The sequence below is a fragment of the Panthera tigris genome, chromosome C1 (genome assembly GCF_018350195.1).
Source record: "Panthera tigris isolate Pti1 chromosome C1, P.tigris_Pti1_mat1.1, whole genome shotgun sequence".
Taxonomy (NCBI): domain Eukaryota; kingdom Metazoa; phylum Chordata; class Mammalia; order Carnivora; family Felidae; genus Panthera; species Panthera tigris.
In genome coordinates this window covers 126141188-126158254 of record NC_056667.1, presented here as the reverse complement: position 1 = coordinate 126158254, position 17067 = coordinate 126141188, and the positions used below count along the sequence as shown (strand labels likewise).

Sequence of the window (17067 nt, the reverse complement as noted above, 5' to 3'; positions counted from 1 at the left end):
AAAAAAATCACCTCAATTTTTAATCTCTTTTTATTCGGTTGTTATTTTAATTTCAGTATAGTTAACACAGTTATATTACTTTCCAGTGTACAATATAGTGGTTCAACAACTCCAGTGCTCATCCAACAGGTGCACTCCTGAATCCCCATCACCTGTTTCATCTATCCCCCACCCACCACCCCTGTAACTGTTTGTCTCTATAATTAAGAGTCTGTTTCTTGATTTCTTTTTTTTTTCCTTTGCATGTTTTGTTTTTTAAATTCCACAAGTGAAATAATATGGTGCATGTCTTTCTGACTTATTTTGCTTAGCACGGTTACTCTCCAGCTCCATCTAAGTTGTTGCCAATAGCAAGATTTCGTTAATCTTATAGCTGAATAATATTCCACTGTATACATATATCACATCTTATTTATCCAATCCCAATTTTAATCCTAACTGTATTTTAATCCAATATACAGTTTCTACTAAAAGGAAGCTGAAATTGGAATTCTTGGGAGTCACTAAAATCTATTCTTTTTGTGTGCACAGTCTGGTAGTAAATCAAAACCACTGTGCACAGAACAACAATTTCACAAATGTACTAGAGTCAAGCATTAAAAATAAACTTACTACTCACCAAGGCAATTTGCTGTTTTATACGCTCTCGAGCTGCCCTATCTTCTGCCTTTTCTCTGTTTCTTTCCTCTAACATTCTTTTTGTTAATTCTTCCTCTTGCTTTCTTTTATAATCCAACATTTCTTTTCCAGTTTTTCTCCTCTCAATTTCCTTCTTAATTTCTCTCTGCATTAAAAAGGAAGTTAAGCTTTATGAACCAAAAAATTTAATAATCTGCCTTAGGTATTATTTTATATACAGGGAGAGCTGGTTGTAGGGCATAGCTAAAGGAATAAAATAACTTCATAAAATGTTAAGGGTCTAGAAGAATTTGCTAACAACATGGGTTAATGGTCAAATGTCTGCCAATTTGTAAATCTTAGCCAGCAGTTTTGTTAAGGTTATAAAATGTAGTTTGTAATGTAGTTTGAAAACAAACAGAATTACAGGTCTCTGGTTTGTAAAGTAAATATGTTACCATGTAAGGACACTAAGGTTGCCCTTTGTTTGGCATAAAGAACTGATATTAGACCCTCGAAGAGATGATGCAGTTTAGGTGCACATGATGGGAAAACAATGGTGCACCAGAATGTAGCAATACCAGAGGAAAAATTCAGCAAAAGATCTACAAATTTCTTTTCCATAAAAGGGAACTAAGAATTTGGTCTGCAACAACGTCAAACAATTTTAGTTCAAGTCCATCTATTCTTAGTGTAAAAGACTCACTGTAGAGGGAAAGAAGATTGTCCAACTTATTCCTAGCAATTTACAACAAAAGCACAAAAAAGTATACACTTTATCCTACTACAGACGCCAGGTAATTTCCTTCACTGTGCTTCAACACTAAACTTTAACCAGAAAGCCGTCCTAAGTCTGCCAAATCGAGCAGGAAGTCAAACATTCCCTCACCTAATAGGAGAGTAAAATGATGCTAGGTACATGAACTTTACCTGTTCCTCCTCTTTCCTTTTTTCTTCTCTCCTTTCTTCAAGTTTTTTAGTGAGTCTGTATGTAAAACGTTTTTAAAAAATACATTAATGGAGAGCCATCATATTAATATGATATACATTTGGGAAATTCATTTAACTAAAACTGGGGAAATGTAGTGACAAACAAAAAAGATCCTGAAGGCAAAGCAACAAGTCATCTCCCTGGCCTCTGGCCCCAAGAGACATCTATGAACAGTCAGTGGGAGCCAGCCTATCAGAAGCCTATTCCGCCTTCTACTTCTTAACCATTAGTACCCCTTCCCTGCAAGGTATCTGATACAGATTTGAAAATACACATACATGTCTTCAAATAAGTACATAAATCAATGACTTACAAATGCTTTTTCCCCCCTTACATAGAAGTAAACAGCAATATAGCACAAAATTATTAAAAGTAAAAGCAAAAAACCAAAGGCTAGCATTTATAAAAACTAGTAATACCAAAATTGATTCCCAACTATAAGTTCATAAGTAAAAACTAACAATTATGAAAGCAGGTAACAGTAATGGTTGCACAACCTGGTGAATACATTATAACCCACTGAATTATACACTTTAAATTTTGTGGTATGTAAATTACCTCAATTTTAACAAATTAATGGTACTTTCTCAGAGGGATTTTAGTTACAAAGATATAAGCATTTGTTAAAGGTCAGTTGAACAACCTGTGCCAGAAATCAAGGGAGTGCTTCAAAGAATGATAGGGACATACATTAAAGGACAGAAAACCAAGCATGCAGAGGATGTCACTAGCCAAATCTAGGGCAGTGTGTGCACCAAAAAGAATCATAAGAGAAATGAACTGTAAAAAAAAATGGGGGAAAAAAAAAAGAAAAAGATCCATAAAACATTTTACCGCTAAGGGAAGTTATAAACTGGTTATGTATAACCACTTTGGAGAACTATTTGGCATGTATCTACGACCCTTTCCCCACTCCTGCAAATACACCCAAAAGATACATCCACTGACACATGTAAAAGAATGTTCATATAGCAGTCCAATTCATAAAAGCCCCCAAAATGAAAACAGTTTTAAAAAATCCATCAACAGAATGGCAATGAGAATGTACCAATTATTGCCACATGTAGCAGCTCAGAAGAGTCTGAGCAAATGAGGTGATTCCATAATGAAGTTTACAAACGGGCAAAATTCATCTATAGTGTTAGATTCAGGACAGTGTTTATTTGGGGGAGGGAAGTTGTCATCGAGAAAGGGTTATTAGGCCCCTAGTGCATGTAGTACACTATTTGGTAACTAACTAGTAAGTTTCCTGAAAAAAAAAGGGGGGGATAAAAAGCAAGAGGAGGTGGATCAAAGCACTTCTCTAAAGAAGAATGCTAGCTAAGAAATATGTAAGGTAAGAAAGAAATTAGAAGGTATGAAATTAGAAAAATCACCATTTCCAACTACCAGTGAAATAACTAATACAAGCAAAAATCAAAAGATGTCAAAATCACTGGTTGAAAGTTTCTGAGGAACAGCATGTATTCACTGTTTCAAAGAAACACCCTATAAATGCTTTTTAATTAGTGAAAAGGATATCTTTCTAACTGAAAATCCGAGAGACACCATCTTAACAGTTAAATTTAGTATCACCAAAAATACATACATCTGATATCAGGTGCCTCCTGATGTAATGAGAAAGACAAATCATTACCTAGGTAATGTTCTCTAACTTAGAATGATGAAACAAGTACTGGATCAAAGGACATTCTAGAAACAGCCTAGACTCTTTTAAAGAATGTCCAAGTTGTGAAAAATAAAAACAAATACAAGCAAAACAAAGGAAATACTTTGAATTAGAAGAGACTAAACTAAATTCAATGAATGACCCTTAATTGGATCCTGTATCAGGGAAAAAAAGTTATAAAGGACATTATTAAAATAATGGGCAAATATGAATGTGATTGCTTATCAGATAATCTTACTGTATAAATTCACAATTTGGGTGTGACAACGGTATACTAACATCTGAAAATGTCTTTAATTGCATATAATTTGCACAATTCTCTTCAGAGAAAAACAGATATTATTTTGTTCTAATCTAGTTGAAAAGTCCATTGCATCTTAATGACAAATTGACTGTTTCATCACTCCTGCATCTAGGAATCTACTGCTAAAGGATGTTTGTTGGCCTGAGGGATGGGGAAGGGCATAAGTCAGTGGGTACAGACCCTCAGGCCCCCTCCTAGGCTGGAGCTCCTACTGAGAGCCTGTAAAACCCCAGTCAATATTTTTATTCTTAACAGATAGAGATACATACTCAAGTATTTAGGGTAAAATGAAATGGTGCCTGCAACTTTCAAATGAATCAGCAAAAAAAAAAAAGTCATCATACTTTTAACTTTTTGAGGCTTGAAATCTTTACCAAAAAAGAAAAAAAAAAAGGTTGGAAGTGATGGTACTACATATTATCTTTCCCAAAGAATTATGTCAATTTTTAAACATAATGACATTTAAAAAAATAATCAAAATTTAACTAAAAGGCTTATTTTTTCACATGAGTCACTAAAAGATTCAAATTTCAGGGGCATCTGGCTAGATCAGTCAGTAGACTATGTGACTGTTGATCTCACCGTCATGAGTTCAAGCCCCACATTGGGCACAGATACTAGTTTAAAAGAAAGATGCAAATTTCACATCTTTTAGCTTTGAAAACACTATCTATTTTAATATTAAGAAGAAAAATTGGTACCTGCCAATTCCAAATCATCAACCTGTTGTTGTTTTTTTAAAGTTTATTTGTGTATTTTGAGAGAGAGCGAGTAAGGGAGGGGCAGAGAGAGAGAGAGGGAGAGAGAGAATTCCAAGCAGGCTCCACACTGTCAGCACAGAGCCCGAGGTGGGGCTCAAACTCACAAACCACGAGTTCATGACCTGAGCTGAAACCAAGAGTCAGACGCTTAACCAACTGAGCCACCGAGGTGCCCCCAACCTTTTTTTTTTTTAAGGTTTATTTATTTTTGAGAGAGAGGGCACAAGTTGGGGAGGAGCAGAGTCAGGGAGACAAAGGATCCAAAGCAGACTCTGTGCTGACAGCAGTGAGCCTGATGCAGGGCTCAAACTCAAACTGTGAGATTATGACTTGAGCCAAAGTTGGATGCTCAACCAACTGAGCCATCCAGGTGCCCCTCAATCTGTGTTGTTTTTTAAAAAAAATTTTTAATGTTTATTTTTGAAGGTGAGAGAGGTAGAGTGTGAGCGGGAGAGGGGCAGAGAGAGAGGGAGAAACAGAATCCGAAGCAGACTCCAGGTTCCTAGCTGTCAGCACAGAGCCCAACCCAGGACTCGAACTCACAAGCCATGATAAGATCATGACCTGAGCCAAAACGCTTAACCGACTGAGCCACCCAGGCACCTCTCGATCTGTTTTTTAAAAAATCAAGTTTACTTCCTTAAGATGGGTTAGATGGATTTTTTTTCTCAATATGTATGCAACAGGATGAGAGTTTCTGAGTTGACATCAATTTGGTTTAATCACCTTGCCCCCTAACAAAACTACTTTTCCCTGAAGTCAGATAAGAAAAAAACCCAAGATCTAGTGGGAAGTACTTAGCTTTCCAGAAACTTGGTCTCAGAAAACAGATATATATAGCTTGAGAGGAAAATAAGAATCCTACATTTACTAATCTATCCTGCCAAATTTTAAAGCTGAGTTTTTAATTTGTAGGACTTAGATTTTAAAATATCAAAGTTAGGGGCACCTGGGTGGCTCAGTCAGCTAAGTGTCTGACTTCGGCTCAGGTCACGATCTCACAGTTTTTAAGTTTGAGCCCTGCATCGGGCTCTGTGCTGACAGCTCAGAGCCTGGAGCTGGTTCAGATTCTGTCTCTCCCTCTCTCTGCCCCTCGCCTCCTCTCAAAAATAAACAAACATTAAAAAAAATTTTTTTTATTTTTTTAATTTTTTTTTAAATTTAATTTTTTTAATGTTTATTTTATTTTTGAGACAGAGAGAGACAGAGCATGAGTGGGGGAGGGGCAGAGAGAGAGGGAGACACAGAATCTGAAGCAGGGTCCAGGCTCTAAGCTGTCAGCACAGAGCCCGACGCGGGGCTCGAACTCACAGACCGCGAGACCATGACCTGAGCCGAAGTCAGAAGCTCAATTGACAGAGCCACCCAGGTGCCCCCCCCAAAATTTTTTTTAAATATCAAAGTTAGAGGAAGAATACATATATTTTGCTTCATAGAGTTTGGTATTACAAAATTCTATAAAAATCAGATTACACCACAGGTATTTGATGTGTACAATTTTTCTGGGCTATGAAAAGGCACCACAGATCAGTTCTATAAGACAGGGAAACTAGCAGCACATTAGGGTTTTAGAGTTCAATAACCTGCAGAGCATGGGTGAGTCAAAGGCATAAGAGCACTACAGTCTATGATAAGGCATGGTAAAGATGAAGGCAATTTGAAGGATATAAATGATGAGCTAAGAGGTCATTTGGGATAGGAGTATTATATGCTATTGTTTTTAGTTGTTGTTGATTAACAAATTAGATTCCATAAAACAAACAAAATTCCTAACTGGATATAACTCAGATGAATAGAATATAGGACCCCAGGGCATGAATCAGTCAGTATTAGGGCCTAGGCTTTATTGGTTAACTGACCTGATAAATTAATCTCAGCAATAATTTGAAGTGTATATATGATTTTAATTATATGACCTAGATTTTCCAAAAGGTGTTTAAACCAAGAACAGTCACTTCCCAATGAACACTGTTTCAATGGTAAGTATGCCAACATTTCATCCAATTTCAACATTTAGTATCCTTTTAAAAAAGATTTTTTTTTTTTTAATGTTTTTTCATTTTTGAGAGACAGAGACAGAGCATGAGCTGGGGAGGGACAGAGAGATAGGGGGAGACACAATCTGAAGCAGGCTCCAGGCTCTGAGTCGTCAGCACAGAAGCCCAATGCAGGGCTCAAACTCAAAGACTGTGAGATCATGACCTGAGATGAAGTCAGATGCTTAACCGACTTGAGCCACCCAGGCACCCTTAGTATCCTTTTTTAAAAGGCCCTAGCCCACATACATTTCATATAACGGTCCTAAAAGCATACGGTTTAAAAACACATAAATGTATGTATCTCCAAGAGTGAAGTTGTTTTTTTTTGTTTTTTTTTGTTTTCAGTTTAAGGATCTCAACTTGTAAACCCATTCTGTCCTGATATTTTAATTTTAAGAGTAAAAATGCTCAATGAAGACAGTTTGGCAACCTCAGAAGAAAAAAAAAATCCCTAATTCCCCTTTCAAAGATATTAATATAAACATTTTGTTGTGTGTCTTAAACTATCTTTACTGACTCATTATACTATATATAACACACATACACCAGTGTAAATACATATGGTAACTATTTTTTAATTAAAGATGGTGTATTATATCCTTTTTGCAGAACCATGCAGGCAGACATGGGCAGACACTCTCTTACATAAGAATGGAAGCTATTAAGAAACAACAGAAACTCCCCTTATCTACTGCAATTAAATAGCACCTAAGCCTACCTTACAATTAAGGGCTACCTGCTGTGTTTCTTCTCATTCCCCTCAAATCTCCAAAATCTTTTCTCATCTTTTACTGTCACATCACCCCAACGTGATGCAAGGACAGATGCATAGAGGTAGATTTGGTGTTAGCAAAACAGAAAGAAACAGAGAGGATGAGCCACTGGGAACTTTGGTTCCCTGCAGCTGTTCTTTGAGCCTTCTACCACTTCTCACCACTATGACCAGATCTATCCTTTTTAGCTCAAGATCTTGGCCCTGCTGGGACTCCTAGAAAGAACCATCAGAATCTAGGTTTTGCTGAAATGAAGCTGATTCTTAGTCATGAGCAAACCCAAATACCCAGTATTAGTAATCATCTTGAAACTTGTTTTCCCGTAGAATCTATGTGAACAAGAAACTGTCAAGTCTAAGGCATTTTCTTAACTTCCATATAACACTAAATGGTGTTAGGTCAGAATTAAAAAATATTCTTGCTTTATCCATTTACCATTAATTCATGTAACTTAAGAATCATAGTATACAGGAGTCTAATTTGGTAATTTCTTTATAATTAAAAATACAAAACTACAAGCCACAAAAAGTCATAAATCTGTGTCTGATTATTAGACCAAGTAATAACACATGACGTTTAATAGACATGCACTTATGCAGAACCCAGACTCAGTATACAGTCATAAAAGCAAGTGAAGTTCTTTCCATCTGGAACTTACTATCCTATGGTAGAGAGAGATCAAAGCAGAAGTGACAGATGGAAACATACATGTACCAAAAATCAGCAAAAAAGATTCTTGGGCTGATCAGACCTAAAGCTGACTGATGACTTAAGAGATACTCAACTTTACTTCTAGAATGTAGTCTTTATGGATACAATTAAGTTGGTCAGGTAATAAAAAATTTCAACCCAGGATTCTGAAACTTCATTTGTGAAATTTTAGCTTTTATTCAAATTAATGAAATAACTGAAAACCACTGTCTTTTCAAAATACTATTTGCAAAAATAAAAGCAAACCTTTCCACTCTGACAGTCAGGTCCTCTGGAGGTCTCTGATTTGAACATCCACCAGGCTCCTGAGATGGACTGGCATGGCCTGAACTCTCTCCTCCTTAGTTATTTAATAAAAAGAAATAAGAAAATATTGCATTTAATGCCGATTTTTAAGAAACATAAACATTTGGGTTACATTTGTTAATAATCTTCTTAAACATTACAAATTTTCCCTAAGAGTTGGAGAAGATAAGAAATGAGTGATTACGGGGCGCCTGGGTGGCTCAGTCGGTTAAGCGTCCGACTTCAGCTCAGGTCACGATCTCACGGTCCGTGAGTTCGAGCCCCGCGTCAGACTCTGGACTGATGGCTCAGAGCCTGGAGCCTGCTTCCAATTCTGTGTCTCCTTCTCTCTCTGCCCCTCCCCGTTCATGCTCTGTCTCTCTCTGTCTCAAAAATAAATAAACGTTAAAAAAAAAAAAAATTAAAAAAAAAAAAAAAAGAAATGAGTGATTACTAGGGCACCTGGCTTGCTCAGTCAGTAGAGCATGCAACTCTTGATCTCAGGGTCATGAGTTTGAGCCCCACGTTGGGTGCAGGGTTTACTTTAAAAAAAAAAAAAAAAAAAAAAAAAAAAAAGAGGGGCCTGGATGGCTCACTTGGTTAAGCATCAGACTCTTGGTTTTGGCTCAGGTCATGATCTCACGGTTCATTTGTTCAAGCTCCCGCTGACAGCTTGGAGCCTGCTTGGAATTCTCTCTCTCTAATTCTGACATTTGGGTCCACATATAATAGAATATAAGTGGGAAACAAGGCAGCTGAGGGCCACCAAGGTCAGGAAGAAGGAAATAATAAATATGAGAACAAAAATAAATGAAATAGAAACTGAAAATACCAACAGAACAGATAAATGAAAGCAGGAGCTGGTTCTTTGAAAAAACAAAAACAAAAACAAAAACCAATACAACTGATTAACTTCTAGCCAGACTTAACAAAAAAAAAGCAAGAACTCTGAGGTGTCTGACTGCCTCAGTCAGTTAAGCATCCGACTCCTGATTTTGGCTCAGGTTATGATGATCTTATGTAAGCGTTCATGGAACTGAGCCCCACATCGGGCTCTACACTGACAGCATGGAGCCTGCTTTGGATTCTCTCTCTCCCTCTGTCACTGTCCCTCCCCTGCTCATGCTCTCTCACTCTTTCTCAAAATAAATAAATAAACATAAAAGAAAAGAGAGAGAGAGAGAGAGGCGCACCTGGGTGGCTCAAAAAACTGAGCGTCTGACTTTGGCTCAGGTCATGATCTCACAGTTCGTGGGTTTGAGCCCTGCATTGGGTTCTGTGCCGACACAGATTTGGATTCTGTGATTCCCTCTCTCTCTGCCCCTCCACCACTTGCACTCTGTCTTTGTCTTTCAAATATGAATAAACATTTAAAAAATTAAAAAAAAAAAGAGAGAAAGGACTCAAAATCACAAAGTGAGAAAAGAGAAATAACAACCAACATCATATAAATACAAACAATTATAAGAGAATATTATAAAAAATTATATGCCAACTAATTGGACAACCTAGAAGAAGTGGATAAATTTCCAGAAACATATAAACCACTAAAACAGAAACAGGAAGAAACAGAAAATTTGATCAGACTGATGACCAGCAAAGAAATTGAATCAGTAATCAAAACTTTCCCAAGAAACAAAAGTCCAGAACCAGATGACTTAACAGGCAAATTCTACCAAACGTTTAAAGAAGAGTTCATACCTATTCTCAAACTATTCTAAAAACTAGAAAAGGAAGGAAAACTTCCAAATTCATTCTATGAGGCTAGCATTACCTGATACCAAAACGCAATAAAGACAACACACAAAAAAAGAGAACTATAGGCAACTATCTCTGATGAACACAGATGCAAATATCCTCAACAAAATACTAGCAAACTGAATTCAACAACACACTAAAAAACAAAAAACAAAAAACGTATCATTCACCAGTGGACACCTGGCTGGCTCAGTCAGTAGAGCATGTGACTCTTGATCTTGGCGTAATGAGTTCAAGCCCCACATGGGGATAAAGTTTACATTAAAAAAAAAAAAAAAAATCATTCACCATCATCACGGTCAGATTTATTCATGGGTTGTAAGGGTGGTTCAACATTGCAAATCAATCAACATGATACACCACATCAGTAAGTACAAGAACAATATGATCATTTCAATAGACACAGAAAGAGCATGTGACAAAGTATATCCATTCATAATAAAAACCCTCAACAAAGCAGGTCTAAAAGAAACATACTTCAACATAATAAAGGCCATGTTATTCATGGGTTGTAAGGGTGGTTCAATATTGCAAATCAATCAACATGATACACCACATCAGTAAGTACAAGAACAATATGATCATTTCAACAGACACAGAAAGAGCATGTGACAAAGTATATCCATTCATAATAAAAACCCTCAACAAAGTAGGTCTAAAAGGAACATACTTCAACATAATAAAGGCCATATAGAAAAAAACCCACAGTTAACATCATCCTTAATGGGGAAAAAGCTTTTCCCCTAAGGTCAGGGACAAGAGGATGTCACTCTCACCACTTTTTTTGTATTCCAAATCCTACCCACAGCAATCAGACAACAAAAAGAAATCAAAGGCATCCAAATCAGTAAGGAAGAAGTAAAACTTTCACTATTTGCAGATGATATGATACTAAATAGATAAAACCCAAAGCACTCCACCAAAAAACTGCTAGAACTGATAAATTAATTCAGTAAATTCTGAGGAAATAAGATCATTGTACAGAAATGTGCTACATTTCTGTGCACCAATAATGAGCAGCAGAAAGAGAAATTAAGAACACAATCCCTTTTACAACTACACAAAAACTAACAAGACATCTAGGAATAAAGCTACCCAAAGATGTAAAAGATGAGTACTCTGAAAACTGTAAAACACTGATGAAAGAAATAGAAAAAGACACAAAGAAATGGGAAGGCATTCCATGCTCATGGAGTGGGAAGAACAAAAATTGTTAAAATGTCTACACTACCCAAAGCAACTGACATATTTAACGCAGTCCCTATCAAAATACCAACAGCATTTTTCACAGAATCCTGTGAAACAATCTTAAAATTTTTATGCAAACACAAGAGACCTCAAATAGCCAAAACAATCTTGAAAAAGAAAAGCAAAGCTGGAGGCATCACAATTCTGGATTTCAATATTACAAAGCTGTAATAATCAAAACAGTATGGTACTGGCACAAAAACATACAGACCAATGAAACAGAATAGAAAACCCAGAAATAAATCCACAACTTTATGGTCAATTAATCTTCAACAAAGTAGGAAGAATATCCAATGGGAAAAAGAGTGTCTTCACCAAAACTCAGAAAACTGAACAGTTAACATGCGAAAGAAGGAAACCGGACCACTTTATTATACCATACAAAAAAATAAACTCAAAACAGATTAAAGACTCAAATATGAGACCTGAAACCATAAAAATCCTGGAAGGGAGCACAGGAAGTAGTTTCTCTGACATCAGCTGTAACATCTTTCTAGATGTGTGTCCTGAGGCAAGGGAAACAAAAACAAAAATAAACTGCTGGGACTACATCTAAATAAAAAGCTTCTGCAGAGCCAAATAAACAATCAACAAAACTAAACAATCTCCAGAATGGGATAAGAGATTTGCAAATGACATATCTGATATATCTGATAAAGGACTAGTAACCAAAATATATAAAGCACTCATAAAACTCAACACCCCAAAAATGAATAATCCACTTAAAAAGTGGGCAAAACATATAAACAAACATTTATCCAAAGAAGTTATCAGGACGGCCAACAGATACATGAAAAGATGCTCATCATCACGCATCATCAGGAAAATGCAAATCAAAACTACAATGAAGTATCAGTCAGAATGGCCAAAATCAAAAAGAAACAAGTGTTGGCAAGGATGCAGAGAAAGGGAAACCCTTGTGCACTGTTGGTGGGAATGCAAACTGCTGCAGCCACTGTGGTAAACAGTTGGAAGTTAATCAAAAAGTTAAAATAGGGGCGCCTGGTGGCTCAGTTGGGTGTCCGACTCTTGGTTTCAGCTCAGGTCATGATCTCACGGTTCATGAGTTCGAGTCCTCTGCACAATCAGTACAGAGGTTGTTTGGCATTCTCTTTCTCTCTCTCTGCCCCACATGCTCTCTCTCTCTCTCAAAATAAATAAATAACCTTAAAAAAAAAAAGTTAAAAATAGAACTATCCTATGATCCAGCAATTGTGCTACTGGGTATTTACTCAAAGAATACAAAAACACTAAATCAAAAAGATACATGCACCAAGAAAGACACTCTTAAGTAAAGAGAACAAACATGGTTACCAGAGGGGAGGTGGGTTGGGGGGATGGATAAAATAGATCATAGGGATTAAGAAATGCATTTGTGAAGAGCACCAGGTGATTAAAATAAAAATTTAGAAAAATAGGGGCACCTAGATGGCTCAGCTGGTTGAGCATCCAACTCCTGATTTCAGTTCTAGTCATGATCTTGCGGTGGTGGGATTAAACTGGGTGTGGAGCCTGCTTGGGATTCTCTCTCCTTCTTCCTTTGGCCCTCCCCCACTCACACTTTCTCTCCAAAAATAAATAAATTAAAAAAATACAGCAAAATCCAGACTGTAGGAAACTACAGAAAAAAATGAGAGTGGGAATCTATTTATGAAATGAAACAAACAAACAAAAAAAAGGACTCAACAATCAGTAGCAATATACCGGACTCCAAACAAACTGAAAAACTTAGTATAATGTAAATATTCCCTAGATAATTAATGGTAAAAAAGGATTGCTGTTAAACTGTGTAGGTTTCATAAGAGATAATGATATTATAGTTATTTTTTTTTAAGTTCTCATCTTTTAGATACTCCTATTTTAAAAATGAAATGATATAGTGCCTAAGATTTGTTCTAAATAATAAATGAAAAGGAAAGAGGAGTAGGGGACACAGATGAAACAATTTTGGCCATGAGTTGGTAACAGGTGAAGACAGGCAGTGGGTTCATGGAATTCATTACACTATTTTCTCGAGACTTTTGTATTAAGTCTGAAACTTTCCATAATGAAGTTAAAAAAAAAAGCTACAAAGAACTGAGATTAGAGGTGCTACTCATACCTCAGGTAAGACAGAGTTTACAGTCTGAGAAGTTAAGTGCCTGCTGAAACAAAAGCATCAATATTCTTTACAGGAATATAAGAATCCTGAGTGTCTACAACAATGTACAAGATACAATCCAAAATTTCTAGACACACAATCTAACAGGAAAATGTGACTCATTCTCAGGGGAAAAGACAATCAACAAAGGCCTGTCTGTTATCTCAACCCAGAGATGAACTAGATACTGGCATTATCAGACAAGGACTTGAAAGCAGCCATTGTAACTCAATGAGGTAAAGGAAAATGAAATGAATTAAAAGATAAGTTGAATAAAATGTTGGAAAGGGTACTGAGGGATTGAGTATAATTTCTGTAACTTTGAATCACACTGTTTCAAAATAAAAAGTTAAAGGAAGAGGAGGAGATGTAAGGAAGAGTAAGAAACTCCAGAACCATTTTACCTGCAAAATGATACAGCCACTTTGGAAGACGGCTTGGTGGCTTCTTACAAAACTAAACATAACTCTTACCACACAACCCAGCAACCACAACCTTGCTGTAAATAGCCAAAAAAAGTAAAAAAAAAATTATGCTCACACAGAAACCTACACAGAGATGCTTACAGAAGCTTTATTCATAATTGCTAAAACTTGCGAAACCAAAATGTCCTTCAGTAGGTGAATGGATTAATAAACTGTGGTATATCTAGACAATGGAATATTATTCAGCTCTAAAAAGAAATGAGCTATCAAGTGATGAAAAGACATGAAGGAAGATTAAATGTATATTACTAAGTAAAGGAAGCCAATCTGAAAAGACTACTATATGACATTCTGGAAAAAGCAAAACCATGGAGACAGTAAAAATATCACTGCGGATGAAAAGGCGGAACACAGAGGACATTTAGTGCAGGAAAAATACTTTGTGCTATACTTATGGATACACGTCATTATACACTTGCCCAGACTCATGGAATGCACACCACCAAGAGAAAACTGTATTGTAAACTATGGACTTTGCCTGATTATGATGTGTCAAATGTGGGTTCATTAGTTCTAACAAATGTACCACTTTGGTGGGGGATGTAGACAGTGGGGCAGGAGGTATACACAAAATCTGTACCTTCCTCTTAATTTTCCTGTAAACCTAAAACTGCTCTAAAAAAAATCTACTAAAAAATGGTTAACTTAAAGAAAAGAGTATAAATATATTACCTAATTTTATATAAAATAAAAATTTACTAGGGCACCTGCCTGGCTCACTTATGACTCTTGATATCAGGGTTCTATGGTTAAGCCCCACAATGGGTGTAGAGATTACTTAAAAATAAATATAGAATAGAATAAAAATTCACTAGATGTGCTCAAGAGCAGAAAGAGATGATAAAGAAGCCAGTGAACTTAGAGATCAACAAAATTATCCGATCTAAATAGAGGAATAAAAAAGAAAAAAAAAAGAAAAAATAAACCTGTGGGATAGTATCAAGAAGTCTAACATACATGTAATTATTTCTAGCAAGTTAAGAGAAAAAGAGAAAAATATCTGAATAAATAATGGCTCCGAATTCCCCAAATTTAGTGAAAGTTATACATTTAGAGATCTAAGCTTAGCAAAACCCAAGCAGAATAAATACAAAGAAAAACACATCTAGGCATTTTATAGTCAAATGGATGAAAATCAAAGAGAAAAGCCTGAAGGCAGAGAGAAAAGCAATACGTTCCATATATGGGGAAACAATGCTGACAGAAACTTCTCATCAGAAAACTATGGAGACCAGAAGATCTTTAAAGTGCTGAAAAAAAAAAAAAACCAAAACAACAACTGTAAACTCCAAATTTTGTATCTAGCAAAAATATCCTTCCAGAATGAAGATAAAGCAGACACTTTCATTTTTCAGAGAGGAAGAGAAGTATTTTGCCAAAAGACCTGTAAAACAGGAAATGCTAAGGGAAATTTTTCAGGCTGAAAGAAAATGATACCAGAGGAAAACATATTCAAAAAGGAATGAAGAATTTGGCAATGATAAATATCCAGGTAAATGTAAAGGTAAGTATCCTACTGTAGAGCTAACCAGGCTACATTCACAATAGTGTCCCCTAGTTCTGTAGGCATCCAGAATTTGCGTGATCTATAGATGTAAAACCTCAAAATGTGGCTACTGATAGAGAACCTGGTAGCTCTTCTTCAAATATTCAAAACCTGTTAATGTTTAACTTCATAAGTCGCACTAAAGTTAATGAGAAATTACAGGGCATCAAATTTCATCTCAATATGAAGAAGAATTTTTCTAAAAACCAGGGCTTTGACAATAAGCTTCCTTGCAAGGAAATGAGCTTCCTGTCATTAAATATCAAATAGAGGCTATTTGGGATGCTAGAGTAGGATCATCTCTTAGGATACTAATCTGTTAACTTCTTGACTTATCTAACGCTACGCTGTCTAATACAAGCTATATTACACCAAACAACTCTGAACACAATCCCCATTATATAGTATAAAATTTCTCTTTTGCCTCTATCAACCCCACTGTAGTCACATCTCTTATTTCCACAAGCTCTATTTTACAATGATCTTTTAATTCTAATTCTAAAATGCAAATACTATTCTTTAAATGTATACATATCTTATAGGTTATAAAAACAATTCCAAATACATCAGTTCATTTGAACCTTTCAAAATACTCTAGCTGGAAAGTTATTTGTAAAACTGCTAAGAACACAGGGACAGAAAAAAGTAAAAAAAAAAAAAAAAAAAAAAAAAAATGCCACTATATGACCAACACCTATATTTAAGACAATCTTTAAATTTTAAGTTAAATGAATGTGACAGGGAAGAATCACAGTATTTTTATTTTTAAGGATATTAATTCCAGGCCTTTAAAATGAAGTGAAGGGGGGCGCCTGGGTGGCTCAGTCGGTTAAGCGGCCGACTTCGGCTCAGGTCATGATCTCGCGGTCCGTGAGTTCGAGCCCCGCGTCGGGCTCTGTGCTGACAGCTCAGAGCCTGGAGCCTGTTTCAGATTCTGTGTCTCCCTCTCTCTGACCCTCCCCCATTCATGCTCTGTCTCTCTCTGTCTCAAAAATAAAATAAACGTTAAAAAATAAATAAATAAATAAATAAATAAAATAAAAAAAATAAAATGAAGTAAAGGAATACTTCTACTGTACCCAAAAGGGTACACTAAAAATTACCTGTTGCAGAATCTGACTTTGTATCAGAAGTGGGTGGTATCTCACAAGGCTCTACATTTCTGGACTGAGAGTTTTCAGAAGTGTTGTTAGGTTCCAATGATGTGGATGGAGTAGAGACTGAACTTTCTGACGGGCTGCCATTTGCCACTGATGTTTCACCTTTTAATGAGTGCATCTAGGAAGAAACCACATTGTAATTTAATGAACAGATAAGAATCTAAATTTACCAAGGCAGATTAGACCAAAATATGAGTAAGTCAACTGTCTCTATAGGAGGGAAAAGTACTAAATTTTCTAAGTAGATGGATCCAGATTGTATAATCCTAAACATGGCATAATCACACTGATCACACTGTGGAATTCAACTACAATGTGAGAAGAGCATAAAAAGGTTTTTAAACACTGTTGATTTTTCTTCCAATTAGAATTGAAGGAAAAAAGTTTCAAGCTATATTAGCCATTTGCCCAAATTGACTAAGTTCCTTAAAATGTGTCAAGCAGTACAGTTTGGGACCTTAATGTTCAATCTCTCTTTTGCAACAAAGTAATAGTGTAAAGAGAAGGGAGAGTAGGGGCGCCTGGGTGGCTCAGTCGGTTGAGCGGCCGACTTCGGCTCAGGTCATGATCTCACAGTCC

The 17067-nt window shown here is 36.2% G+C and overlaps 1 protein-coding gene across 1 annotated transcript in view; it reads right to left on the bottom strand.

Moving 5' to 3' along the window:
• UBXN4 (UBX domain protein 4) overlaps nt 1–17067 on the bottom strand; it is a 44799-nt gene that overhangs the window by 13771 nt on the left and 13961 nt on the right. The window contains exons 5-8 of the mRNA XM_042994364.1: nt 16432–16606; nt 8113–8206; nt 1549–1603; nt 620–784 (exon numbers count right to left, since the gene is read on the bottom strand). Coding sequence (XP_042850298.1) covers nt 620–784; nt 1549–1603; nt 8113–8206; nt 16432–16606 — 489 coding nt within the window. The remainder of the gene's footprint in view (nt 1–619; nt 785–1548; nt 1604–8112; nt 8207–16431; nt 16607–17067) is intronic.